General features: G+C 40.5%; 1 protein-coding gene and 1 long non-coding RNA gene across 2 annotated transcripts; one reads left to right on the top strand and one right to left on the bottom strand.

Annotated features, from left to right (window-relative positions):
- Positions 1 to 860: 860 nt before the first annotated feature.
- On the bottom strand, positions 861 to 26309 carry LOC137850795 (sodium-dependent neutral amino acid transporter B(0)AT3-like). Its single transcript, XM_068671215.1, has 12 exons — positions 26147 to 26309; positions 18376 to 18516; positions 16438 to 16575; positions 14047 to 14228; positions 13517 to 13627; positions 9255 to 9367; positions 8692 to 8820; positions 8001 to 8157; positions 5842 to 6046; positions 4761 to 4920; positions 3011 to 3173; positions 861 to 2109 (listed from the first exon to the last, which is right to left on the bottom strand). The coding sequence occupies exons 1-12, from the start codon at positions 26307 to 26309 to the stop codon at positions 1897 to 1899; spliced, it is 1875 nt and encodes a 624-aa protein (XP_068527316.1). The 3' UTR covers positions 861 to 1896.
- Positions 10439 to 26185, top strand: LOC137850796 (uncharacterized). The gene is made up of 8 exons (XR_011092817.1): positions 10439 to 10565; positions 11351 to 11460; positions 11605 to 11697; positions 16701 to 18393; positions 18830 to 19012; positions 19656 to 19811; positions 23069 to 23444; positions 24529 to 26185. It is a non-coding gene; the product is annotated as an uncharacterized lncRNA (long non-coding RNA).
- Positions 26310 to 26952: the final 643 nt, after the last annotated feature.

Genomic DNA, 26952 nt, shown 5'->3' with positions numbered 1-26952 from the left:
GCCTTGAAGAATTCAGGCTGTACTCACAGCCAGGGGAATTCTAGCTTGGAAGAAAAGACTTGTCTGTCAGGACAGTTTAATTTGACAGTTCAGTGTTATAGCAAAGAAGCTCTGATGGGTTATGAAGATGTAAGATTGGGAGGAGAGTCAGCACAAGTAGAAAGTGCTTAGGATGTAAGACTTTGAAACAGGTACAGTTTCATGTTTGCATGCACTTGCTTACTCAAGTAACAAAGTCTGTCGTGGTATGCCAGAGTAAAAAAGTGCCCTTAAGATGCTGCCCCCTTTGTAAGAACAGGAAGGGGAAGACTGTAGTTCTGTCACAGGAATTTTGGTAGAGGTCACGTCAGAAGTGCTCCAAGAACAGGAAAACAGTGTTCCTGCAGGAGTTCCTTAATGGATTTTTACATGCCTATTTCAGCTAAAACAGTAACTTTACCTAGTGCATATCCCTGCTCTGAGCTGCAGCTACTAGAGCTGAAAAGTCCCTGGCTCCTGTCCCAGACAGCTGAGTCCAGTGACCCATGAAGTCTCCCTTCTGGGGAACAGGAAGAAGGAGCTCATAAGTCAGGAAGTTCAAAATTCCCACTGTCTGTGTGTCTCGTGACAGTGACCTGCGAGAGATTTATGGACTTCAGAAGCTTTAATATATGCAGTTTAATTATTTTCTCAGCATGCACCTGTATTAGCTGGGTGGGATTTTTGTTAGGAACAGATCTCTGACCAAATTCCTAGGCCTGTTGCATATATGATTTTAATGGACATCTAACTGTCTGTAATCAAAGACATAAATATTTAGTGCAGATTTTAATTAAAAATATTTAAAAGGAAAATTTAACTTTTACATATGCTCAAATTTGTTTGTTGGGATGATCCTTTGTGGAAGTCTTTACAACCCATAATCTTTCAAATTTAATGTGCAACAGGTAATAAATCGTCCATTCGAGGCCTAATTTCCCTTGTTTTTTCCCCTAATTTAACTTTCTGATGCTCCAAAGCTTCCTTTAGAAATTAACCCTCAAAAGCAATCAAGAGCTCGCAGCTTCTAGGTTCTTCTCACAGAAGCCACCCCTGTGGCCCACTGCTGCCAAAACTTGCCCCAAGTCCAGGTAGATGATGTCAGTTGCTCTTCCCCTATCCACCGATGCTGTTACCCCACTGTTCATGTAAATGTATATAAAAATGTATCTTTATGTAAAGATGTTCATGCAAAATTAATTACTCAGGTTTTCTTAATGTAAGTTTTCTTAATTTCTGATGTTTTATTTTTGCTCTTTGCTTGAAAATATAGAATAATCATAAGATTACCTACAATTATTTTATGATTATTAAGTTAATTATTATTAAATCATAATCATGACATAACTACTATTCAAATGCATAAAGGGGTTTGCAAAAAGTAAAGTCTAGTAAGCAAGTGGAGTCCTTAGTCTTCACGAGCTCCCATTCCAAATCTCAGGGAGGGGTGGGGAATGGTCACTGAATGGAGAATATAGTTTCGTGGGTTTTAATTTTTATGTTGCTGATCTTTAGGAAGTGTCTGTTTATTTACAAGGGAAGTGAAGGAAGACAGAGGACACTTGCAATAACTGGCAGGCTTTCCAGGTTTAAAGTCTGGCTGGACAGAGATGTGAAGTTGGTAACACATGAAAAAATTAACCTGTGGGGACTGTATGTATTGGTAGGTAGGATTCAGGGCACCATGTAGGTGGGACAGTACTAATATAAGCGTGAAATTGGTTGAAAATAAAGCAAATAGCAGCACTGTTCATAGAGTGCTAGTGAGTGGCTGTAAGCAGAACTACATGTATCACTCCACTAACAAGGTTCAACACCACATCTAATCATGTCTGACAAAGGCTGTCATCCTTACTTACACACAGGTGCAATGTTTTTTTATTTTTTTGGATGAGAAAAGTTTCTGTTAACCTCCTGACATGAAAACACTTCTGGTGGTAGAAAGCTTGGGTCCTTGCTTCTCCGCATTTTTTTGACCAGCTGGAAGAGTGCTACCAGAGGTACAAATATGCAGGGAAGGACAGCTAACAGCACACAGATGGCCTGTACCCAAGGTGGGTAGGCTTTCTCCTCCTTCATAGGGAAATCTTCCTAGGGAGACGGAAAAAAAAAATATGTTAGGAGCACTTATTTTGTTATGATTTCCATATGCATTTTATTATTATTTTAAGGATAGCAGCGGTTTTATTCTTGCTCTACAGTAGCATTTGGTGGCCATGTCCTTTGGATACTCCTCTCATGAGTCTAAACACAGCTGTAATTTTTTTTTTTAACTTGCACCCTCCCTTGGTAAGATCTGAGCTTATTCAAGTCTATGCAGATATTTGTATTATGAAGGTTTATGCCATTTTGTGAATGTGACTGCAGTCTACGTGCAGTTTAGGGCCAAAATCTATCTTCAGCCCCCTGCCCAGAGCCTCTCTGAGAGGGATGCAAGAAGCTGCAATTGATATTGAATCAGCACCATCCAGATTGGAAGTTCTCATCATCAACACATCCTTGGCACTGAATTAACCAACACAATTCTTGGACCACTGCCTCTGTCCCTGTGAAAGCAGCACAGTTGTGTATTTGTCAGTACCCCTAGAGATGTGGTAGGTCTCATGGGGAAATATTTTTATCCCCAGTACATGTTATGCATCTCTGAAGCTCTGCTCATACACCTGTTATACCTCTGAACCCAGTGTAGCTGTGGGGTCTCCGTGAGACATTTTACTTCAACAGTTCTCTGCATTACCCACATCTGTAAGAAACATGTAGTGTGGTGACAGGATTTCTCAGAAAGAGGCATTTGTTAACAGGAAAGCTGTTTTAGTATTTGTAACCTCGTAATCTCTGTGCGTGCTGCAGCCTTCTCGCTCTGGGCATTTCATCACTTCAGACTATTACACAGGTAAGTAGTAGCCAGCAATGATTTTAAAGGATCTGATAGGGGAGAAGAATGTGTAATGTTCACTTCTGTTCAAAGTGTTGCAAATATTTGGGAACGTACGTGTTTAGGGTTCCAGGCTGTGTAGGTTGGTGGCTTCTGTATTTGGAGAGTAACAAAGGCCACAAAGACAATTAGCAGGAGCAGAGGGCTTATAAACCTCCATGTGATCTGCCAGTAGAGGTTTAGCTTTCGTCCAGTCATCCACTTCACATCTTCACTGAACCTTTAAAGAGGAGGCACGTTTGTAAAGATGTCAGAGCTAAGTGGTAGCAATTTCACTTTTTCTGTGTTTTTCCTATAAGTTTTAAACACACGGTACAGCTCCCTGAATCTTTTCTATTCCATACCCCTCTTCAATAACTTGTTGTATGTGTTAATAATATCAATATAGTAGGGCTGCTTTGATTCTTAACAGAGATGAGTGTAACTATGTCAGTTTACATTACCTGAGTGCATATTTTAAGGCTTGCAAGCACAAAAAAGTGATGAACTTATCACAGCAGCTCTCTAGAACTATTCAAACCTTTTAAAAACAAAAGGCAAAATTGTCCAGGGGGTAAACATAGTTTGTTAGAAAAAAGCCTGAATTAACCAGCATCAGATAAATCAATCAGTTGACAAAGTTACTACAACCTGAGCCAGCTTCTTCGGCAGTGTGCACTGGCTGTTATAAAAGATGGGGTCAATGTCTACGTATGCACCTCTTAGTTTTGTAAACCAAATGGGCAGTAAATACATGGTTCCAGGTTTGGTAGTTTGTTACAACGTGATAATCTGTATTGACCAATTTGGAAGGAGTTTCATAATCCAGAGTAGTAATTACGGTGGTGTGTTTTTTTTTTTTAAACTGGAGATTTTATAAATTCTTTTTTGAGTTTAGGAAAACGTGAATTAACTATGCCCCTATCCCGTAAGAGTAAAGAGGGAAAAAGTGTGCATATACTAGCACAATAGAGAAAGTACAGTACAGGTACTGTGAAACTCAGTGTGTGAAACCAGATTTTATTGCTACTTCTGCACCGTGTAAGATTGAGGACAGCTGCATGTGCAGCCATAGGAATGTGTGGAACTGGTTATGACGATGTAGGCTGCAGTGAGCTCCATCTCACTTGGGAAATGCTCCAAGGATCTTAACAATGGATCTTGAAAACAATGCAGGGACTTTAGCTGTAATTAAGGAGGATTTTTTCTTATATTTAAAATCATACAATCATTATTGTGCCAGAGCAAAAATTGGAAAGGCAAAGGTGAAGTCGCAACAAGTGTCAGAGAAAACAGCAGAGAGAAAAAGAAAAAGAAAAAAAAAAAACACCTGTTATTTGTTGAGAACTGAGGAAATTGCTGGACTGGAAAGATCCTGATTAGAGAAGATAGGTTTAATTTCAGTCAAAATGAGGTTTCTTGTCATTTGCAATTACAAAGTATGTAAGAAAGATTTTAAAATGAAGAGTGAATTTAATCCATCGTCATGTCTGAGGGGATGCTCAACAAGGTGGCTGAACATTTTAATGTGGGAGACCTACCGCGTGTTGCTTACCATAAAGTGTTTTGGGGAGAAGCTAAGCAAGAAATGCAAGAATATACAGAACAAAATGGCAGTGACAGAAGATATTTGAAAGGATTCTGCCTTCTAGATGTGCTAAGCAGAAAGCATCCCGCTTGTTTTACAAATATGAGATGAAGCAAAGAATGGTAAGGACATTCACAGAAGTGGTAAGTGCTACAGAAATGTTAGTATTACATATCTCTATGTAACATACATGGTTTGGAAGGGAAATGTAAGAGAAAAAAGTCCACGTCTGCAACTTACCTTTTAATTTTATAGACATACACAACCCCAGTCACTTCAAAGAAGGCGATGACTAGGAGAGGCACTGAGCCTGCATAGCGGTCAAAAATGTCAATCCAGTAACTCCCTGAACTCAGTGTAAAACAGAGAGCAATAAGGAAGGAAACTAGGCATATTATACCTGAAGGGAGGAAAAAAAAAAAAGTATTTTTGTAACTGGAGAATGGAACTTGGTAAGAATATTTTTGTTCTAAATTAGTTTTGCTCTTACTCTAGTGATTTTTATTCTCTCTTCATGTATGAAGCTAGCTGATACCACTTCCCAAACTCCATTTTCCTGTGTGGTGGCCAAAGGCACCTCTGTGACTTGAAATGTCCTTAACTTGTTTGAGGTTCAAGCAGGTAGTCTGCTCACAATTAAAAGATCAGTCTCTGAATGGAATGGTTACCTCATTGAGTTGTAAATAGGTTTGTTTTTACATGAAAAGTTGCAGAATGAGAAGGGTGTAATTTAGATGCCACAGGAAGGCTGTAATAAAGGAATGACAGCAATATTCCACATATGAATTTAAAATGGGATGTTACCATCTGCTCTGGCGTGTTCACCGTAAATGTGAAATAATCGGTAGCAGCACAACCCTGAACGAAATAGGGGTGAGTGACCTATCGCACAGCTACGACAATGTGGTAAGTTCATGCACAAATGGTTGGGGCAGACTGGCTGATGCAATTCACTGCCTTAAAGTGATTTGTTTAAGTGCCAAAGGCCTCAGTGGAGACACGGCTCTTCCTGATGTTTGCAACAGCTCGCAGCAAACTGGCAATTTAATGAGCACACTCAGACTGAAACAGCTCTTGCAAGCTAAGGACAACGATGACAAGGGCAGTACAATGCTGGCAGCTGGTGACTTCTGCCATAACTGCTACCTCATCTGTGTGCTTATCTTCTGCAAATACAATCCACTGCCGTTACCAGCGCTGTACAATAGCTAACTTAATATTGCAAATTCTTAATCCCTTTATGATATTTATTAAGCAGTTGGTCATTTGTGCCTCTGTGCAGAAGCCGCCTCCTTTGAACAAAGTGAAGCAAATACCTTACCAGATAAAAGCTCTTTCGGTATTGACTTAGATATGATCTGAAGCTCTAGAAGAGGTGTGAAGACTCCCTCGATGTTCCCAAACATGGAAGAAAGGCCCAAGCTGAACAACATCGTGAAAAACAAGATGGCCCAGGCCTGTGAGCCTGGCATTAGGATGATGGCTTGGGTGAACACAATGAAAGCCAGGCCAGATCCTGATACACTCTGCAGAATTCACAAATAAAAAAAAAATAAACACATGATATAGGCCTAAATATAGCTTGAGGCATAGAGTTATAATGCATTCTTTGTATCTTGCCTTCTGAACCTCAAGACCACAATTTCAGTTAGCATGATTTCCCAAGAGAGATGGACAAGTTCAAGTATCACTCTTTGATTTATAGCAGGAATAATTGGGAATGCTACTGTTTTTTGGGTTCGTGCTAGATGAGATAATCAGGATGTTTCTAGCCAGTATACCCCATTAAGCTGTACAGTTTATAAATGTGTTTCTGAAGGTGGCCTCCTAAGGCCAGAAATAAATAAATAAAAAAATACATTTATACCAGACTATATAAAAATACTGTATTTGACAATCAAAAAGTGGTGTAAAGTCAGTGGGAATGGTGAAGATTTTTTTTTTAACTTTGTCACCTCTTATATCGTATCCTTCGCTGGAATCAAGGATGCTGATCAGGCTGGGGGAGCTATGTATATGACAGTCAACACTTGAGGATATCGGTTGTGGGGAGCGTTTGTGGGGGTGGAAATGAAGAGCTCCATTTAAATTTTAAATGGTCTATCAGAGATGAACAGACAATCATGAAGCAGAACTTCAGATTTGGGTTCAGAGAAGAGAAACAGATCTGTGAGTATTCACTGAAATAGCAGTTGTTTTGCTAAGGCCATCTTTAATAATTTTTAAAAAATCTATGGTGTAATAGCTGCTGGAAATAAAAAAAGATGCGAATAAATCTATTATTGCTGCTCTAGCAGTGAAAAAGTTGAAAAATTTATGAATACAAAACAATCCACCATTGCCATGACAAAAAAAAAAAAAAAATTAGGCAAATTTCTTTGAATTCAGGGGAAAGATGTTTAAGTCTAAGCAATGAAAAATGCTAATATAACTCTATTTTGGAAGCAAAATATCTCTAAGTCTAAAGGGTGATAGTCTTTATCATAAAGACTAAATCATAAAGGGTGTGATCAGAGCAAGACAGACAAAACTGTAACTGGGTCAGGTCAGGGGTGGAACGCCTTTTTTTGGATTTCTCCATAAGTAAAATATACTATTTCACCATAATTGTGTGTTAAGGATGTTGTGAATTAACATACTCTAACGCATGTGCATGCTTTTGTCCTAAGATTTTTTTCTCCTCAAGCTCCTGTCTTACTCTGTCCTCCAAACAGCCCTGATCTTTGGTAAGGATTTGTAACAAGAGAATGCAAATCTAAATGATAGTTACAGCACTGCATGGGATGACTGGAACAAGTGGAATGAGACTGGAGAAGAAAACAGAAGAAACCGTGTTAGGGACAAAGGGAGAGTTTTAGGGTGGTTGAGAAGGGAAAGTAGAGGATCATGATGTATTTTTGTTATTGTGTATTTAAAACAAAAATAAATAAAAACACATTAAGATCCTGTGTAGAGAGCGGAAAACTAAAGGGGAGAATGCAGGAAGGAATATGAATTTGGAAAAGAAGACAGAAGACTGATAAGATACCTTCCTGGTGGTCATATATGTGATCAAAAGCAAACAGCGCGTGTGTATTTTAATAGAGTTTTGATACCTTAATTGCCAAATATGGATTTAGCAAATTCCCATTCAGCATCCTTTTGCTATAATCTTTCAGCTAGATATTTCCTCTGTTCTGCTTATTCCCCTCACCTCACCCAAAGTAGAACTGCATTCAGTGTCCATTGAGTATGCTCAAGTAGGAGAACCTTTGAAGACTAGTTCTGGGATAACAATATATTATTTTGAATGCTATGCCAGACAGCTTTGAATTCACATTGTCCTACAGCAGTGTTGATATTTGACATTTCAATTTTTTTTTTTCATGATTAGATAGCATATATTCATTACAAGTAAAGTACAAGTACTTGTAAGAAAAAGAAAAATACCAGTCCTTCTAAAAATTTTAAGGGTTATTTTGTTGGACACGATTATAGTACCTGATCAAGAAATTCTTGAAGGTCACAGCTTTTCAGTTTGAGTCCAGCAATTTTTTCTGGATATGATGAATTCAGGAATGTAATCCAGTCTGTATAGTTCTCTCGCATGATGCTTTGTTCTGGAAGATCAAATTCATTGATGATACTGATAATATTCCTGCCAGAGAAGCCAACGTATGGAAATGCTATGACATGCATTCAGGTGTTAATAGAAAGTTATGTTTACTTTCGGTGCTTTTATTTATAGCAAAAGAAAATACTAAATATGGATCTGTATATAAATATATATAAATCAATATTGAAAATAGTGATAATCATAATAGTAATAAATTAGGAGAAAATATTAGTCCTTTCCTGCAGATACAAACACTGAGTACATCCTTAATGAATCCTGTGGAATACAAAAAGGTGGTTTTTAACTACTTCTAAAGCTAGTCTGAGATGATCATTAATTAGTGCTGTTATAGAAGAATACATTGGAATTATTGTATATATTTTTTTTCTTCCATCTTACAAATGCTACCTCTGATCATTCTTTTTTCAGTGCCTAGATGCTTTATATTTTTCCATGTCTCCATACAGATTTTCCTTTTCAGTGAGAATAAATTCTCTAAATGCATGTTTTCAAGTAATGCATTATCTGTTTAGGTGTTGAAACCAGAGCATAGCACTGGAAATGGAAGTTTCTCACCTGTCCAAGCAGTCCCAATAGCCTGTGGTTGCTTTAAACCCCAAAACAGAAAAGACTGGGATGGAAGCATAGAGGGATGTCAAGCTGTTCACAATTGCTACTGTCACAGCATCCTTTTCACAGTCATTTCTAGAAATAGAATTCAAACAATGTGGCTTAAATAGGCAAAATTTACCTTCCCTCCTCCCCCAATGATATAGAAAATAGTTCTGTATTTATTTTTAGCCTACAGTACAAGTTGTTAATCTATACAGAAGGTATTTGCTGAGCATAAGAAAAAAATCTGTTGTAACTAGTAAAATAGATCTCTAAAACTTATTATTCTTTCACATTTCTGCAAACATTGTTTTTGAAAATGTCTCTTTTTAGATTTTTTCCTTTTTTTTTTTTTTTTTTTTTTTTGACCAAGGAGGAAAAAAAATATCTAATTTGGCCTAATGGGAAGATGGCAGATGCTAAGGTTGCTTAGAAATATACCAAAGAAAAAGTTTGGAACATTTTAGAAAATTGCACGAAATGCAGCAAGAATCTAACCAATTTTTAAAGGCTGCAGCTCTACTTACTTTGGGGGGTTGTAGCTTGAGAATGCAATAAGCCCTCCAAAAGCCAAGGAGAGAGAGAAGAAGATCTGGGTGGCTGCATCAAGCCATACACGGGGATTTTTCAGAACGTTCAGCTGAAATAGAATAAATGCATGTGTTTATTTTGAATTATTTTTTTCTCACTTCACTCATAACTGGTCTCCTGTTTCACACGTGTGAAATTGTCAATTGTGTTGCAATCTAAAGACACTGCAAATGGGAAGTAGTACAAACTATGTCAGTAGAGCAGGTGTTTTTGAAGACATAATATGGTCTATTTAAAGGAATGTGCTAATTATAGAAACTGTTTCATTTTAAAATTCTCATTAAAATAATTGTACATCTCTTCTGTCTGATAATAGAAATGTGCTTCTGGATGACAGACAGTAAGCACTCAATAGGAACAGTACGTTACATTTTTTCTCACTGTATTTCTTTTTATTAAAACACTTCCTGGGTATCTTTTAATTTAAGAATATTATCTTCCTAAAACTGTACAAAGTAATACTTATTCTTCATTGCTTTGCAGCAAATTGATTTGATAGTGAACATCTTAAATCCAAAGTACTGTGAAAACAGCATTAAAAAGCAACAGGACAACATAGGAGAAAAAAAGGAGAAATTGATATAGGGAAATCTGGATTTTGATTTATGAAGGGTACTCACTGAGAAAATCCGTGATTTTTGAGTTACAAGGAATAGTATGCAATTTTAAATAAATATCAGGAGAGAGAAATTTCAATATTGAAATTAGTCTTAAAAAAAAAAAAAAAAATAAAAGAGAGATTAAATCAGTAATGCAGAAAATGTTGAATGTATTGAACAAACTTTTCCTGCAGTTGGCTAAGTAGCACTACGTTCGTACTTTATAAAGTCAATTACTTTCCCATCCATTATCAAGAATTGGGAAGAGAAAACAGAATTAGCTAAGAATGAGCATTTTAAAAATCAGTTGCCCCAAAAGTAATACCTGGGCTGCTGAGAGTTTCACTTTGCTTTATGTCACTCTGAGCACAGATCAGTCAAATTGTCACCCTAGTCATCCTGGCTGAACAACGTGCTTTCTGGGTTGTGTCTGCATGTTTGGGCTATTCACTTGTAGGGATGAGAGTGTGCTCCCAAAAGTTAGTAATGTTTTGGGTTTCTCTAAAGCTGGTCTGAGCTTGAAGAATGAGAACAATGCATTCACCTCAATTTCGACAGATGCAGCAAATGCCGTTGCTGCAGACACTTCCTCCACAAGTGTGCAGGAGAACTGGTGTTACGTCTTGTACAGCATCATATAACAAGCAGGTATGTGTGACCATTATTGGCTGAAATGCTTCAGGTTGGATAAACAGACTATTTTGAACATACATTTTGGAAGATTTTAACCAAACCCTCCAATGCTTGCTGGTAGGACCTCATGCAGAAGCATATTGCTGTTGCAGTGCAGAAACAAAATATTTGTGTTGCTACCTGGCCTGGACAATGTGATTATGTGCTGCCAAGTCAGTGGTCAGTGCAGATGGATGAAGCTGTTACAAATCTGGCTTCCTGATTAGGGTATGTGGGGTTGGAGGTAGTTTAGTTTTGTGTTAGATGCAACGCGTTAACTAACACTGGAAAGTGTTAGTTACAGAACTGCTGAACAGTTTAAAGAAACTGTGGACAGGAAAGTGCAAAATAGTGCATCCAGCTCATTGTGCTAACGTACACGTGCCTGAACATTGCTGGCTGTTATTGTTAGGCCTACCTTTGCTTTGGAGAGGCTGTACTGAAATCGCCTAGAAAAGCCCCTTGTAAATCCTGCATGTGCAATGAGTTGAGAAGTACAATTCTGATTAAGCGCATCATAGCAAAGTTGTTACCTGAACTTAAGCAACTAATTATGGACCTAAAAGTTACTTTATATTTTCAGTAATATGCCATATAGGTTTTGTAAGCATGTTTTCAGAAGACAAAGTGTGCTGAGGCTAGAAAGACGTGGATGAAGATATAAAATCGGAATGTTAGTAAGTGAGCACTGAGTAATGAGGAAAGGAAGCATTCACTGCCAAAGAACCTCCAAATATTTACAATCCCTATAAATCTTTCAGATGTGAAAGAAGCTGGAAAGGAGGCATTTGTGCTCCTGAGCTGACACGTATAACCACAGAAGCTGAATGCTGTAAAGGCTTGATGGGATCCTTTTTCTGCTGGCTGTGAGGTTTGGTTTTTTTTCCCTCCATCCAAGAACCTTTCCAAAAGTCTCTGTTCCAGATGCTGTGTTGCTGCTTTCCCTTCAAGGGCTTGTGAGCATAACTTCAGTATCTTTTTTTTTTTTTTTTTCATTGTCTGCTTCACTTTCCAGGCAGCCAAGGATTTAGAGGGTGTAAAGTAAACCACCAGACTTCTCCATGCCTGAAAGTCAATGGAAAGAAACACTTATTATTTGTTCTAGAAAGTAAGGAGTGAAAGTGTTAGATGGCAAAAAGCCAACTATGTATTTCTGCATGAAAATAAAACCACAGCCTGCTGTGTTGATCCATATGTATGTAGTTATTATCTGTGAGATCTGCTAATGGGAACTAAAACCACAAACTTAGAAAGTGAATGAACTCCTACAATATTTGAAAAAAAAGTTAAATAATTTAGCTGTTTCTCAATTCAAAACTGGCTAAGATGTGACTTTTAGCACTAGTTATTGTTTTCTTTCACAGATTATCTAAAACAACAGTGATGTGTAATGGTTACCAGAGAATGGATGTGGTAGCTATTACAGAGCAGGTATAATTTCTGCTGCAGTGCAAAATTGGAAAAAAAAAAAAAAAACACAAAACAAAACAAAACAAAAAAACAGCTGCTTTTGATAAGTGGAGGAAATAAAAAAGTTAATGGAGGGGAAAAAAAGTATGGTTGAGGCAGAAGGTTTTTGAAGGTTTTTTATCCTTAAGAGATTACAGTCTTCTAGAGAGGACTTCACTTTGCTAAAGCATTACAAGCTTCCTGCAAAAGGACAGGAACAGGAGAGCAGTTCCCCCCTGTTCTACCCACTTTGGGACGTCCCCTGTGGAGCAGGGAATTCACTTGTGATTATATTTACTGATGGAAGTGGTGGAAATAGTTAGCTTATTAACATTAAATAATCTAACAGAAAAGGCAATACTACAGCTGTGAGCAAGGAGAAGAAAAAAAAAATGTAGTAGTTATATTCTTACTGTCTTTTTGCAATTCTTGAAGTGTCAAAATCTTCCTTAACAGTTGTGTTAGTTTAACAAAGCAACCCCTCTGTCTTACATTATAACCTTCTGTGCAATAACAACACGCATGGTAGCTATCACTTACCAGGCTGTTGCATCAGTTTTTCCAGGTTTGTTGTTAAGAATGTAGTTCCATCTCCAAAAGCATCTTCAGATGGCTCTCCAAGGATGTCCCTGGGAACTGCTTCCGTAAACAGGCTGGTCGATAACTGCAGGCTGATTGCAGTCAGATTTTGATTCTGACTTCAGTCTACAAAACCATCTGCTCTTCTTTGATGATCCATTCCTCCTCAGCACTGTGACACCTTCAGGCTTTGTCATTCTTGCACTGAATGCAGACAAATCTAGTTTTTGCATTACATTCACTGTGTAATGACCTAAGTCCCGAAGACATCCGATATCTTCTAGAGAAACTTGACAGCTGGGCTGAGACCAAATGCCAAAATGCCAAGCCCTACTCTGGCTGTGTTTTCCAGATCTGCTTTCTGCATTAAGGCAGTGGATCGTAGCAAGGAGGCTTTCATCTGGAGGTGTGTGTATATGATGTGTGCGAACACAGAACCGTGGTGGTGCTTGTATTGTTAGATTACTCGGCTGTGAGGAAGCATTCGTTGCCCTGTCTGAGCCCTGCAAAAATGCAAGTGCGTGTCCTTTTCTCCTGCAAAGACCCAGGCTGTCCTTCCTGAGCTCTGACAGTATTCAGATGGATGCCCTTGTCACTGGGCCTGCAGGGGGAGGGATAAAAGAGGTGTCATGTCTGAGCTTTCTCCTGCTGTTGACCCTTTTCAGGCCGGCAAGTAGTGGATCTCTGGGCTTCTTGGCTTATGTTGCTCTTAAAGCCTGTGTTCCTGTTGCAGGCTATCCTGATCTGTGTTTTGCAGTCTCTGGAGAGGATTAATACCTGTAGGCGGTTAATGCTGTGTGTTGTCTCTTTGCTTTTCCAAGCATTTCTGGAACTCTTGGTATTTCGTGTGTTAAGGAAAAAAGGAAAAGTAATGTTTCTGAGGTAGTGGTAATACTTACATCAGGGGTGAAGAGGTAAGCCAGACCTTCAGTGGCTCCTGGTAGAGTGAGTCCATGAATAAGGAATATAGTTAGGACAAGGTAAGGAAATATTGCTGTTACGTAAATAGCCTAGTCGGAAAGTGAGAAATAAGAGAAAGTTACTGACAATAACATTAACTGTTTGCAACATGCCATCCTAATAATATTAGATGCTACAGCTACAGATAAGCACTGAAATCTTTAAAGGAAGTATTAATTACTTTTAGTTCTTTTAGTTAATAATTTAATGATAATGTATTAAATAATACTTTAATTAAAAATACAATTGCTCTTAATACTGTGAGGGGAGACTGCTAGGGCAGAAACATTTGCAAAGGAAAAGGAGGTGAGCACAAATCTGTGCTGCTGTTGTGGCCTTGCTGGACCAGCAGCACACTGAAATGGGGCTGAAGTGGCACACAGCGGTGAAATTCAGTAGCTGGAAAAGAACACCCACAGTGCAGAATAACGCCCTGCATTGCTTGCTTCTCTCTCTATCCCTTCCCTACCTTTCCTGTGGTTTCAATTCCTCGGATGGTGCAGAGGTACACAATTGCCCAGCAAGCTGCTAAGCACAAAACAAGCCACCACTGCAACGTGCCGCTCTCAGTGATGTCGGGTGTTATGTTCAGAGTCTTCCTATACCAAAAATAATTGACTGCGGTACTTTCGTAACATTCTTCATTGAGCCCTGGAAAAAAATGTGGCATGTATAAGAATAGAAGTTGAAATGTGGTCATATTTTGCCTGGTCACTGTCTAATAAGAGGCAATGCTTTACAGCAGTGGAGAGTGGCAGGGCCCTCTCTTTGAGCCCTCCAGATGCTGCAGCTCCTGTTTTTGCACCTAGCCAGTTGCATGTCTGGAGAGCTGAAAGCATCCCTGTGCATCTCTGGAAGCAGGGATTACACAGCACAGAGCCAGCACTGCTACCAAGCCCATAACCAAGAGGTACAGCGGGACTAGGGGAGCTGCTTCTCCTCTCTCTGCCCGGTGAGACTTGAAGTGCATCTCTTCCTCTGCTGAGGACAGCATGCTGATTTTCTTGCAGTACCTCCTCCCCAGGCTGCTGTTTTGCATGCAATCCCATTCAAGTTTAGTATAACATTGTTTTTTTCCCCCCCTTTGATGATTGCAAGTGCTGTTAGCTTAGGCTATCGGCTCCTGCTGGGGTTATCTGATGCACTGAGCAGAGCTCACGCACAACGCTTTGCTGCTCTCCAGCCATCATTCCCCATGCTGCAGGGAGGACGGCTCCTTCTGCATGCAGTGAAGGTAAGTCAGTCGTCACATCATGACTAGGAAGGGACAGAACGTGTGTGCGGGAAGGAGAGTGATTAAAAAAAAAAAAAAAAAGACAACAGCATTTTGGCTACAGCCTGGTGCTGCATTTACTGGTAGCAAGTTCAGGTGGCTGAACGGGGTAAGTGGCTGCTGGAGACCTCCTTTATTCTCTTGTTTTTACTTCAAAGCTAGGCATGATATTTTAAGATAATCCTAAAGCTACAAGGAACAATTCCCCCATCTGATTTGATTTTTTTTGTGTTGTTTGAGATGCCAGCTTTTTTAATCAAGCCCTCAAACTGCTCCATTTTTCCCTTTCCTTGTGACCTTTCACTCCTTTCTGAAACAACCACCTTCCCCAGTGAAAATCTGAACATACACAAATGCGCAAGGTGGCAATTGTGAAGTTGCAGTCAAGCAGACTTGCTCGGTTCCTTTCACTGTGGTTGCAGCAGAGAAACGTTCCATACTGTTCATACCTGGCCATCTCAACAGTGATTATTGGATTGTTTGTTTCACTTTTTGCTCTGCTAAATGGCCTTTAAAGAAGTAAAGCAAACTGTAAGCAAGTATAAGAAACTAGGTGGCTGCCCCCTCAAGACTTTGTTGTGCTTTAGTCAGGAAAAACTCGTTTTTCATCCTCCTTGTATCACTCACTCCTGTCTTTCCTTTTTTCTCCCAAGATTTATGTCGGAGATGTTAATTTGAGTGTCTTCAGCTAGAGGAAAGAGGCAAACCAGCTTCTCACTGGGAGAGTGTTGTGGTTTAACCTGGCTGGCAGCTAAGCACCACATAGCATTCACCAGGTACTAGGAAGAAAATTAACTCTGTCCCAACTGAAACCAGGACAGAGAGGTTTGTGGAGTGGTGCTTGAGCAGAAGGAGGGAGCTCCCTGCAGCCCCGTCGCCTAACCCTGAGGTGCAGAGCCACCAGTGTTTTTGGAGGACCAAAATAAACCCTGGAAGCAGACATGGTAAAATTCTTAGCTGTGAGGTTGTGAGGTTAAAAAAAAAAAAAAAAAAAAAAAAAAAGTAATATTGATAAAGAGATAAGTCGCTAAAAAAAAAAAAAAAGCTGAAAAGGAATTTTAAAGAATAGTGAACTGTCTTCATCCTGTTCAGGTACACTTTCTTAGGTCTTAATAATGTTCTTTGTAATGAGTAATGTATATCTAGTCTGAACCTCCAAACTGTCTCTAACTGTTTTCCCTGCCATCTCAAAAGTTTGTATTTATTTGTTCCTTTTTTTCTTAACACTTATTTAGTTTCCTTTTTTGAAATCAAAAGGGTGGTGGACTTTTCTGGCTGGTTGTGTCATAACCAATGCATCACCACCTAATGGAAAGTTAAGTCTTAATTAAAGCATTTACTGAAAGATGTCGTCATAAATTTGATTCATAATTATGTCTGCAATCTCATGCCTTGATACGTAGTTTATGGCGATGGTCACAAGGACTGTTTCTTCCTGGTTGGAAAACACAGGACGCTCTTCCAGTCTGGTCCCTGTATTACAGCACAAGCACAAAAACCAAACTTCTCTTTTCCCCCCATTATTCCCCAAGCTCAGACATTTGTGATCCTCCTGGTGCTGGCAGGGGTGCCTGGAGCAGCAGTTACCTGTTCTGTTTTCATTTAGAGGACAGACACTCCAAGGCAGGGGCTCCTGGAAGGAGTTTATGAAATACCACATCACCCAGGTTAAAACGGTGTTGTAGTACAAGCTCACCAGAACCGACACCATCCACGAACCAACCCCTGCAGAAGACACAAGATCTCAGCTTAGAAAAACTTTGGAAGAAGTTACCAGACACAGCACTTGCTGTTAGAAACTCACATCTCCTAATTTCTCAAGATTTTTATTTTTATTTTTTTTTCCCCAGAAATTTTCACAGGAAAGAGCCATTTGTGTCCTCAGTAACATAACTCTGGTGCACAGTCCCCCCGCTTCACCAGCCCTGCTCCAAGAAGGTCGGTGCTCCCCTGCTTCATCCTCATCCTGCCTGGTGCTCAGCTTTTTACCCTTCTTGAGGACTTTGTGCCAGCAAGCACCCACCCGAGCAAGCAGGTGAGAAATGTCAAGAGCAGGGCTGTGGGAGCACCAAGAGCAGAGACCTTCTAGGTCCCACAGCTTTGGGCCTTCCTTGTTTGTCTCCATGAGCTGCCTCAGGGACAAGTGCTGAGGTTGTTGAGGTTTCCTGTGGTCACTTCCAGCAAAGGGGGGGGTGGGTGGGGGGAATGAGTTTTTCTCTGACACCATTAAGGTTGTCTAATATGAAAAATGTGAGAAATAAGTGCTGCCTTTAGGAATAGGGGCCTGTTGGGATCAGACACTTGGGGTGCCTGACCTATGGAGCCTTCTGGGGTTACCAGAAAACAAACAACTAGCATAAGAATAGGGGCATGTAGGTGAGGCTTAAACAGACATTGCTGCTAGTCTCTGTCATGAAAGCAAGATGAACCAGAAATTAATTTCCTGTGGTGGTCCCTTTTGCTAAAATATTGTGTTTAAAGTTGCTCCAGTTCCTACAAAGTATATTGGGTACTATACAGCCCAGGGAAAATCTGAAATATTGGCTACTTATTTAAAAAATGGATGTTGACAGCCTTGCTGCAGTATATAATTCAGTATTTTCTAGAACATGGCACAATTTTAATAGCAGACCAAAACAGACTGAAGTTTCACAGCATGAAGGCACTCTTTTTTCCCGTAGTATATGAGCATATGCCCTAACCTGGTAGCTTCTGCTCCTACAATAAGGAAGGAGGGATATCAACACTACAGATTACACTTGCTTGCATTTTTGCAGGGGGAGGATGGACATGCCTAACTATCAGAGATGAGTCTAGCTGGAGGCACCACCCCGCTGCTTGGTGTTTCTTCCTGGTTGCCCTCTTACCTTTAGATAACTCCTCGTACCCACCCCTTCTCCTCCCACACACACCCACAGGCATAGCTGTCACCACCGATCCTGTTTTCAGGCATCTGCTTTGGGCTTAGGAGATGTCAGACTCTTCAGACTCCTTTTCTTGATCTCCTATCTGTCTGTCCATCCCCCCTCCAGTCCAACCCTTCCTGGAAGGACAAGATGGACTTCTGGAGGAGCTCTGAGGCAGGAGCAAGATGGCGGCTAATGTGAAAGCTCCCACATGTGGTATGGACGGGCCAACGTTGGCTGGCAGAGCTCGTGGTGGGTCAGCCCCACCAGCCCATGCTGGTCCTTGCACAGACAGCTTTAACACCTCATTCGACACCTCAGATACCACAGGGACACAACTGGCTCCTCAGCACTGTGGGAGCAAGCCTAGTTCACTTAATTTGCTGATTCATTTAATCAGCCAGTGAGGTTTTCCTTATTACTTATGTCTCAGAGAAGGCTCTGATTGCTGTGCTTCCCACAGCAAAGGTTATAAGGTTTGCCTTTACAGCTCACGTGTGCTTGGAATAACACCTGATGGCAGTGATTTTCTAATGGGCAACAGAGACAGGTCTGTAGGAATCAGTGCTGAGCAGGAGCTCAGCTGTGGTTCCTTCAGCCTGGACCCTGAGAGACCTACCAACTCCTCCAAGATAAGGTGAGATGGCACTCCAGGCGCTGATGCTGCCTTTCCTCAGGCACTGTCCTAGGGCGAGTTCGAGATGCAGCAGTGGGATTCCTTCAAAGATAAGAGCGATGAAGTATGGGATCAGGAATGCCCCTGGAAAGATAATTAAGAGCAATTGAGCCACACAGTTATCTGCATCTCACTCAAATCACTGTTATCTCCTCTACTTCATGATGGTAACAAAGTCCTTTAAAGAAGTGTTGAGAGAAGCAGCATTGCTGGGGAAGCCTGTTGGGTAACTTGTTTGTGGGTTGTTTTGTTGGGGGAGATGGAGGAGGGAGGGCTGGGAACCTTAGTCCTAAAAATGCTTCCCCTCAGGCACTTCGACATCCCATTAACACAGCAGCTCTACAGAGCCTCACCCTTCCCTCCATTTCCCTTTCTTTTGTTGCAGAAATAGCAGCAGATGTACAAGCTGGGGAGTATGCAACTGGAATCTCTAAAAATTGGAAAGGTTTTATGGCTGGCCCTTGCATGACATTAACACTTACTACAGTTCTAGATATGCGGTTGTTATGCCGTTCCAATGTCTTCATGCAAGATCTTTCCTCCCAAACGTAGCTTTACACGCTGATTTTCATGAGACCAGGTAAACTTGAACATTTTCATGAGGCCAGGTTAAACCTTCTGGCCACTTCAGTCAAAAGGGTCTAACAGACGGAAATTTATTGGCATGGCCAACTATCACCATGCCCCCAAAATGTCTTTTCTTCAGGGAAACAAACACAAATGCTGTCTCAGCCCCTTCCAACCCTCCTATCAGCTCAACCCAGCTCTGTGCCACTTCATCACTTAGTCAGCAGTTCTGTGCCTTGTTATGCCATCACCACAGCCCTGGTGCTAAGAGCAGAGCAATTCAGCTCTCCGCTCAGTCTTTGGCCAGGAGAAGGAAGTCAGGCAGCTAGCAAGGATTTCTGCTCTTCCAGGAACTGCCTCTGTTTTGCAATCACTGGCTGTTTAGAAAGGCTGGGCTTATAAATTGAATCACTTAGGGCTAGGAATTGCAATAATTTTGCTACCTATTGCTAGGTAATTGCAGTAACTGTATGATACTCCCAGGCAAGGCTTGGTGTTGTTTTTTTAATAGTTTAGTTCTTTATCAAGAAATGCATGGGGCGGGGGGGATAGATAATGCTGCTCTAAATGAGAGACTGCACTTAATTTGCCATAGGTGGAAATAGGAAATGAAAGTCTTTATGATCTGTTTTCCTTACACGTTTTTAACTCCTAAGAAGCAGATTTTAAAAAGAAGCATTGGAGTTGATTTCCAGCACATAAGATTCCCACTTTGGATGCTTGGAAGTCCTGCTCAGCAGTCCCACTTCTCGTAGGAAGCTGCTCCTGAGAGCAATTACAAAGCCCCCTAAGAGGGAGATTCACAGAGGGAGGTAAGGACCACAGCAGTTCCTTCATGTAAGTGTTTTACCACCCAGGACAATCCAGGAGATGCTGAGCCCTTCCTAGCAGGCCATTCCACAAGGGACCTATCTCCCGTTTCATATCTACCTGGAAATAGCCGTGTAATAATGAGTGCAAACTGCCCCGTGTTATCTCTCTTTGCTTCTCTGTTTGCCAGCAGACAGCAGGGCACATTTAAATATTCTGCTGATATAAGCCTGTTTACTTTGTGCTGGTTTGTATGCATCTCCATTACATTTACAGCATAAAGTCATATTTTGCTCCAGTGAAAAATAAAATCTCAATGTAAAAATTATGCTACCTGCAAATATCACATGATGGCAGAAGACTGGGTTAGCGAGAAACAGAGCTAATCTTTCTCAAACCAAAGTCAAATAAATGGCTGATAGTGTAGAGGCTCAGTTCAGGTTCAGTTCTTCATTTATTTGCTTGTACTGTTTTTAGGCAAAAAGGAAATAGGCAGGAAAACATAGATAATCTGCTCAAGTACTTGAAGCTTGCACTTCTCCAGTGTAAAATTCCCTACTGGCATAAAGTAAAAGGGGTGTGGGAAAGGTAGTAAATAAGTAATGGTGAGTAGGAACTCGCCATCACTGTATAATCAGGGGACCTATTTAATCGATAGGGGAGAGTGTGCCAGAAGACAGAAATTAAATACATTTTTAAAAGATGCCATGGGAAATCTAACTGTAGGAAAGGCAAGGATAAAGTCCAAGAAGCAGAATGAAGAATTGTGCTGGTGTCACAAAACAGAGCCCATCATTCAAAGACAGGTACAGCAAAAACATACCAGCACGTGTATCATGAGTAGCACAGGTACAGCAGAAATTCAGTAGACTTGACATATTGGTAAGTAGGTTCCATTTACAGTAAAGTCCAAAGCAACAAGGAGCACAAATGTGTGTCATGCTCAGTATTGTTGCTGAGAAGAGCCCTTAGGGTGGGGACAGCTCTACAGTCATTGCAGTAGAAAAGAAAAATCCCAGTGCACTCTAAACACATTTAGTGTTTTTAGAGGCTGACCTCAGCAATGCCTTGGGGACCCATCAACCTTTTAATTTGCCATTAAATCACTGAAGTACTTCCAGCAAAAAGTATTTTCAATGTACTCCATAACAATTGAGAGGCAAATCAGGACAGAAAAGCTGTGGCTTAACCCTATTCGGTCCTCTGCCTGGAAAATGATAATAGATGGGGATGATCTTTGTATATCACCTACATGTAACAATCTGGAAGAGAAGAGCATGAACTACTAGAGAGCCTGTTGAGAGTTATGGATGACCTTGTGGCCACACCAGTGAGCAGAATGGCAGAGTCTGATGATGGAGAGCCATCTAAAACTGAATCATGGCAGCCAGCAAAGCAGAATGACACCACCAAACTGGTTTTCTCACACCTTAGAAAGGGAAAGCAATGGACCTGACTAGCGGAGATGTTAAAGCAGTTTAAAGTACAGGCCAGGTGACCTGCTAATCCAGATGTACCAGCTCCAGAAATTGGTGAGCCTCAGTGAGAAATGGAGAAGAAAACCCAATAGCTTTGCTTGATGTTGGAATATCAGCGATGACTTCCTAAATGGTGAAGAAAAAACCTTAGAGGAATTGATTATGATCAATATGATCAATATTGAAAATCTTGACAGTGCCGGCAGATCAGCTAGCAAAAGTAAGGCAAGTAACTTAAAACAACAATCTATAGACACAACAGCATTTGAAAGGTCAGGACATGAATAACAATGTTCCTTCAGGTCAGAGATTTAAGAATGGAAAAAAAAAATTGTAATGACTGGAGTAATCTGAAAAGTGGCAGAATAGTATGGTACAAGGCAACAAGTAGTCAGAGATCCACATCACTGGTGCTCTTTGTACATAGGAGAAATGGTGATGGATGCATTTTTCCAAAAGGCTGAGAACTGAATGGCAAGATACCTGTGGTAATTTATGTTTTACCTACAAGAAGTGGCAGGAGGTGGTAACTGCTTACTCAGACTCAGAGAAAAAGCTATTAGCTATTGAAAGGGGATTATCAGAATTGTCCTTTTTCCCCCACAAGGGTTCAGGTATAGTAGTGAACTGAAAATTCAGCAAGCCTGAAATTAGAAAATAACACCCTCAGGTGTGCGCAGCATGGATGCTGGATCCTAAGCACCAACTACTTCTCTCTGCATATCTGTTTTCCTGGCCCATACTGCTTGCTCATGAGACCCCTTAGCTTCTCAGGATGTCACGATTCCTCATGGTGATGATTCTTTCCATTTACTGAGCTTGGGAACAAGCCTCATTTTCTGGACTGTTATAGCATCCTTCTCAGCTCCTTGGTGAAAAGCTAGGGCATGCAGTTTCATTACTTCATAATTTTGCTTGTAATAATTTCATTAATTCTTCTGTCAAAACCTGAACATTTCTGCTCTTTGTAACACACTTTTTTTTTTTTTTCTTATTTATTTTACAATACCTTCCAGGCCTATATGCTATTTCTCTCAGATTTTATTTTCCTTCTGAGAATGCAGTGAGCCAGGCAACTGCATTTTATGGCAAGCTGTCATTCAAATTTTAGCTAGAGGTCAGGTAGGCCATGGGTTAGGAATATCTGCAAACCATTGCCTCAGAAGTAAATGGAAGTTCTGATATAGGACTAATGTGTATTTATTTTCCTAGAAAGAAAGTGTGTTTTGCATTAAAGATATTCTCCAGTTGTTGTGTAGGCTCAGGCACTGCACATAATTTTTATTACCCATGGGTTAGACAGGCATGTATATACCAGCTGTAATCAGAAGGACAACACTGCAGTAAGTTACAGATAGAATAATCTGTTGCTGTTGTTTTTAATGTATACTCAGTTGAATATGCGAGTATATATATGTACATATATAGCTATATGACTTGTTTGAATCTCATCTTCAGGTGACAAAATATATACCGGGCCATTTAGAAACACCCTTTCAATCCCAGCTGCCTGGAAACCTCTATGTTTGTCTCCACTTACTGTGGCAAACAACCTTCATATCCATTAGTCATGAAAAGTAAATAGCTAACCTCACTCGGGCAATAAACCCAAATAATCAGTAACGAAAGCAGGTGATAAATGTCAGCAGAACTGATATTATATTAGATCCAAGTTACTGAGTAACACTAATGTGCGATGAATAAGGTTCAGAGGTCCGATGAGAACAGCTGACATGAGACAAATATACAAGCATTTATTTTTATCTCTTGTTTTTTAAAAGATGTAGAAATGAGGAAAAGCGCATTGCCTAACTCTTAAATGCTTGGATATCACCTGGACCAGTTGTGAAACTGTGGTCTGCACCCCAGAAGCCATTCAGCCTTCGACTACACCTTCTGTGCCATTTCCATCCTGGGTTTCGCTGTGCTCATGGCTATGGCTGCAGGCGCCGAGCCACCACATCTCCTGGAGCCCATGGTTAGCCACAATGCTGCTGGTCTGTCCTGTGCTCACATCTCCAGGTGTGCACAAGCAGGATTTATGCTCCAGTACCCCTGAAAATCTACTGGGCTTTTGCACCTGAGTTGTTTGTTTCCAACAATGCAGCTTGATATGGAAGCAAACAGTTTCTGAGCACTGTGTGGTCCACAAGAAAGGTCAGAGTGGGTCTCCTTGTCCTCATACTCATGGTTTGCTTGGGATGGGAGTAGTCTGTAGGCAGGGATGCAGGGGACCCCTGAGATCAAACCTCAGCAGGAGGACAGTATTGGGTGATCTTCTGGAGGGAGCATGGGGACAGAGGAGGCTGGAAGCTAGCTGACCACAACTGGTTCCCCACCTCCAGCACTGGAAAGTGTCCCTTGGTACTTCATGAGAAGGTGTAAGAGCATTTTTTTTTTTTTACGAGCAGGAGACCTTCCATAGCAGAGGTTTTCACAAAACCCCAAAGCACAGTTCAAGCAACCTCATGCAGCCCGTGGCTCCAGAAGCATGGTGAGATGTGTGGAGGAGCTGTTTCTGTCTGTCATCCCACATGTTGGTTTCAAACTTTCCACTGAGCGATTCAGGTTAATTGCTCATTACATTATAAAAATATTACACTATGTTAATTTTACCATGCTATTTGTTAATACTGAATGGTTTTTGTTCCTTAGATACAAGGAATAGATAGAAAGATAAGTAGAAATAACAACATAGTTTCTGTTCTATTTCTCTGTGTCTTTCTTTTCTTCACATAAATTTTGTGTCCCTTCTTATCCTTCTCATTCATTTCAGTCTCTTTCCTTGTGAAATACCTGTCCCTAGATGCTGGATGTGGACATATGAGGGTGTCAGTTGTCTCCATCTTATGCATTCTCTAACTCTGTTTCAGTTTTTCACTTTGTATGAAGGAGTCCAGATTTCTTTCTTGGCTTCATGCAGTTAAAGACACACAGAAAGCATATCTTCCAGATCATTCAGAAATATGTTAGCACAGGATTTAGCACAGAACCAAGCTGCTTCACTTTTGCTTGTCATTAACACAGGTAATTTAATCTTGCTCTCCATTTCCTAGAGCTTAGTGAGCTTTGGGCTATACTTTGTTTCACTCTCAGTAACTGTTTAAAGCACAATCAAAAAAATACTGAGGCACCTGAGGCACATCGGATAAAAAATGGAATTCAGTTCTCTAAAAATGAAATTCTGTGTAAGTGCTGGCTGTTCCCGAGAGTTATCTGTTGCTTTGTCTTTGCTTTTCAGGCTATCCAGGGATCTGAAGATGCATCTCTGGTTGTGGTGGGCACCATTCAGCTGCCTGGTCTCTGGTGTCCAAGGCCATCTGAGATGCTGCTGGGCATTTGACTGACCTTAACTCCTGCTCCTGAACCCCCTCCCTTCAGGCCCCATGCCATTTCTGCTGCAGGGATGGCAATCTAAAGGCATTTATCCCATCTCATTAATGTGTGCATCATTACCTGAAGTGACAGGCTTTTTCCAGCCATTCCAGCTGCCACACAGAGAAACAGCGTGCTTGCAGCTATGGCTTTCTAGCCGCCTGGTTGTGGTAGTCTGCTGCAAGCATTTCACTGGTTTTCACATTTTGAAAATAAATAACATGAAGTGTTAAGTCTCCTGTGAGACACTTAACCTACTGCTTCTTCTCTCTTCTTATTTGAATTGGTGCTGTAGCACCTCATTTATAGACTGTGTTAAATGTATTCATTCCTTTCCAGTTTCTTTAGGTAAATGGATTAGATTCTTAAGTCATTCCTCATACCATAAGTTTTCCTGACCTTGAATAGTTCTTGGGGCTTTTCTGCATTTTTTTCTTATTTTTCTTTCAACTTGATTTGGAAAAGTGGTCACAGATGTTGTCTTAGTACTTGTAGTAATATCTCCACCTAATTCCTAGTGCCCTATTTATGTGTGCCAGCATTCTTTTGGTTGATACAGCTTGCTCAATTTCATTTGTTCAGCTACTCACCAGAGTCCCTAAGTAGCCACTTCTTTCTAAAATGCTTCCTGCTACTAAAGACAGCATCCACCCATGGTTCCTTGGTTGATTCAAATACACGTAGTTCCCCAAGGAACACAGATATCTTGGTAGAAGATGCTTGGATTTAATATTTTTTCTACTATTTGCAAATTTGTCCCAGTTTGAATTTTATACTCTCCAGTTAATTGAAAGATAACAAATAAAATTGGGCTGAAACAATTTGCTACATCACTCTGCTTGAGACAGCTTATCTTGGCAGATCTCAAAAGCTACTGTAAGTGGTGAGCTGTTAATTACTCATTTCTGATCTGTCTGTATTTACTAAATTGGCTGTTTCTAAAGCAATTCTTCATGGGAATGGTGCCCAGAGAAAGTCTTGGGTGTCAGCATCACCTCGCATTCTCGTGCTTGTGGTAAATCAGCCCAGCATTTCAAATGGCTTCAGAGCCATCAAAAAGTGTGATTTAGATTTCATCAGTTCTGGATTACAAGTTACCTCCTAAAGGCATCAGAGAAGGGAAGGGAAACTGGTTCATGGGGGCCTTCCCAGGACTTCTCGCTTTTTTTCTAAGGATAATAAGCTGCAAGTTCAGCTTCCTCCTCCCGTCAGCACTGTAGCAGCAATGTAAGAACTGTAACATCAGTTATCATCAGTTTGGCCTTATTTCCTAAACAAACACATCCTTTAAAAATTAAGTATATGTGTATAGAGAAAGCCAAGCTAAAGAGAAAGCCAATGGTGCAAAATGTTTATGAGACTTAGATAGCTTAATAAATAAATAAAAAGTGATGCAAATATATAACTTGAATGCCCATCTTATGTTAGTACAGTTATATAGGATGATAGTTTAATATTTTGGCAAGGTCCCATTTCAGTCTTACCGCCTCCGTGTATCTGACACAAGTATGGAAACCGCCACACGTTCCCCAAGCCAACAGCAAACCCGATGCAGCTCAAAATGTACTGCAACTTGTTGTCCCACTTCGGCCTGCTGTCTTCTTTAGGGGCTTCAGGGGGCATGTCAACGGGTAAATCTTTCGACATTTGTGTGAAATGTCCTTGGCTCTCTAGCCCCTTTTCCTGTAAGTGGGAAGATGCTTCAACACCTGCAGGTGTTTCTCCTGCTGGTTTTATGGGGGGTGCCCAAAGGATTCTGGAAAAGGAGGTGGGGCAAGGAGTGCTGCAGTTTAAAGACCAAACCAGGAATTATTATTGTATAGACAGAGTGACCTCTCATGATGTTTTGCAGTTCCTTCTATAGTCAGAGAGCTTGGGAATATGTTGTTAATCGGTAACTCAGGATCAAACAGATTTTTATTTTCTGTTCTCCTTCTGTTCTCAGATGCTTTCAAAGAGGTGTGATGCTGAATATAATTAAAAAGAAACACAGCAATCAGATTTATTAAAACTGTAAAACACTTAGAAAGATCTGTGAATAAACTGTTGCCATTTCCTCTGTTGCTTTGCTAACACAGTTAAGTGAATGAAGATGTCTTTGGTAAGTGCAAATTAAAATTAGTATTAATTGGATCTACCTATTACTGCACTAAAACCTCTTCCATGCCATGTATTGCTCTGTGATAGTCATTGTTGATAGCCACAGTCTGATAAAGGTGTGTTTTCATGGCTGTACTTACAATTGCTTTTGTCCATCCTGAGGTGCGCATGGACCAGATGCAGCCTCACG

Source organism: Anas acuta, chromosome 2 (genome assembly GCF_963932015.1).
Source record: "Anas acuta chromosome 2, bAnaAcu1.1, whole genome shotgun sequence".
In the NCBI taxonomy this organism is placed as follows: Eukaryota; Metazoa; Chordata; class Aves; order Anseriformes; family Anatidae; genus Anas; species Anas acuta.
This window is presented reverse-complemented; position numbering and strand designations above follow the sequence as displayed.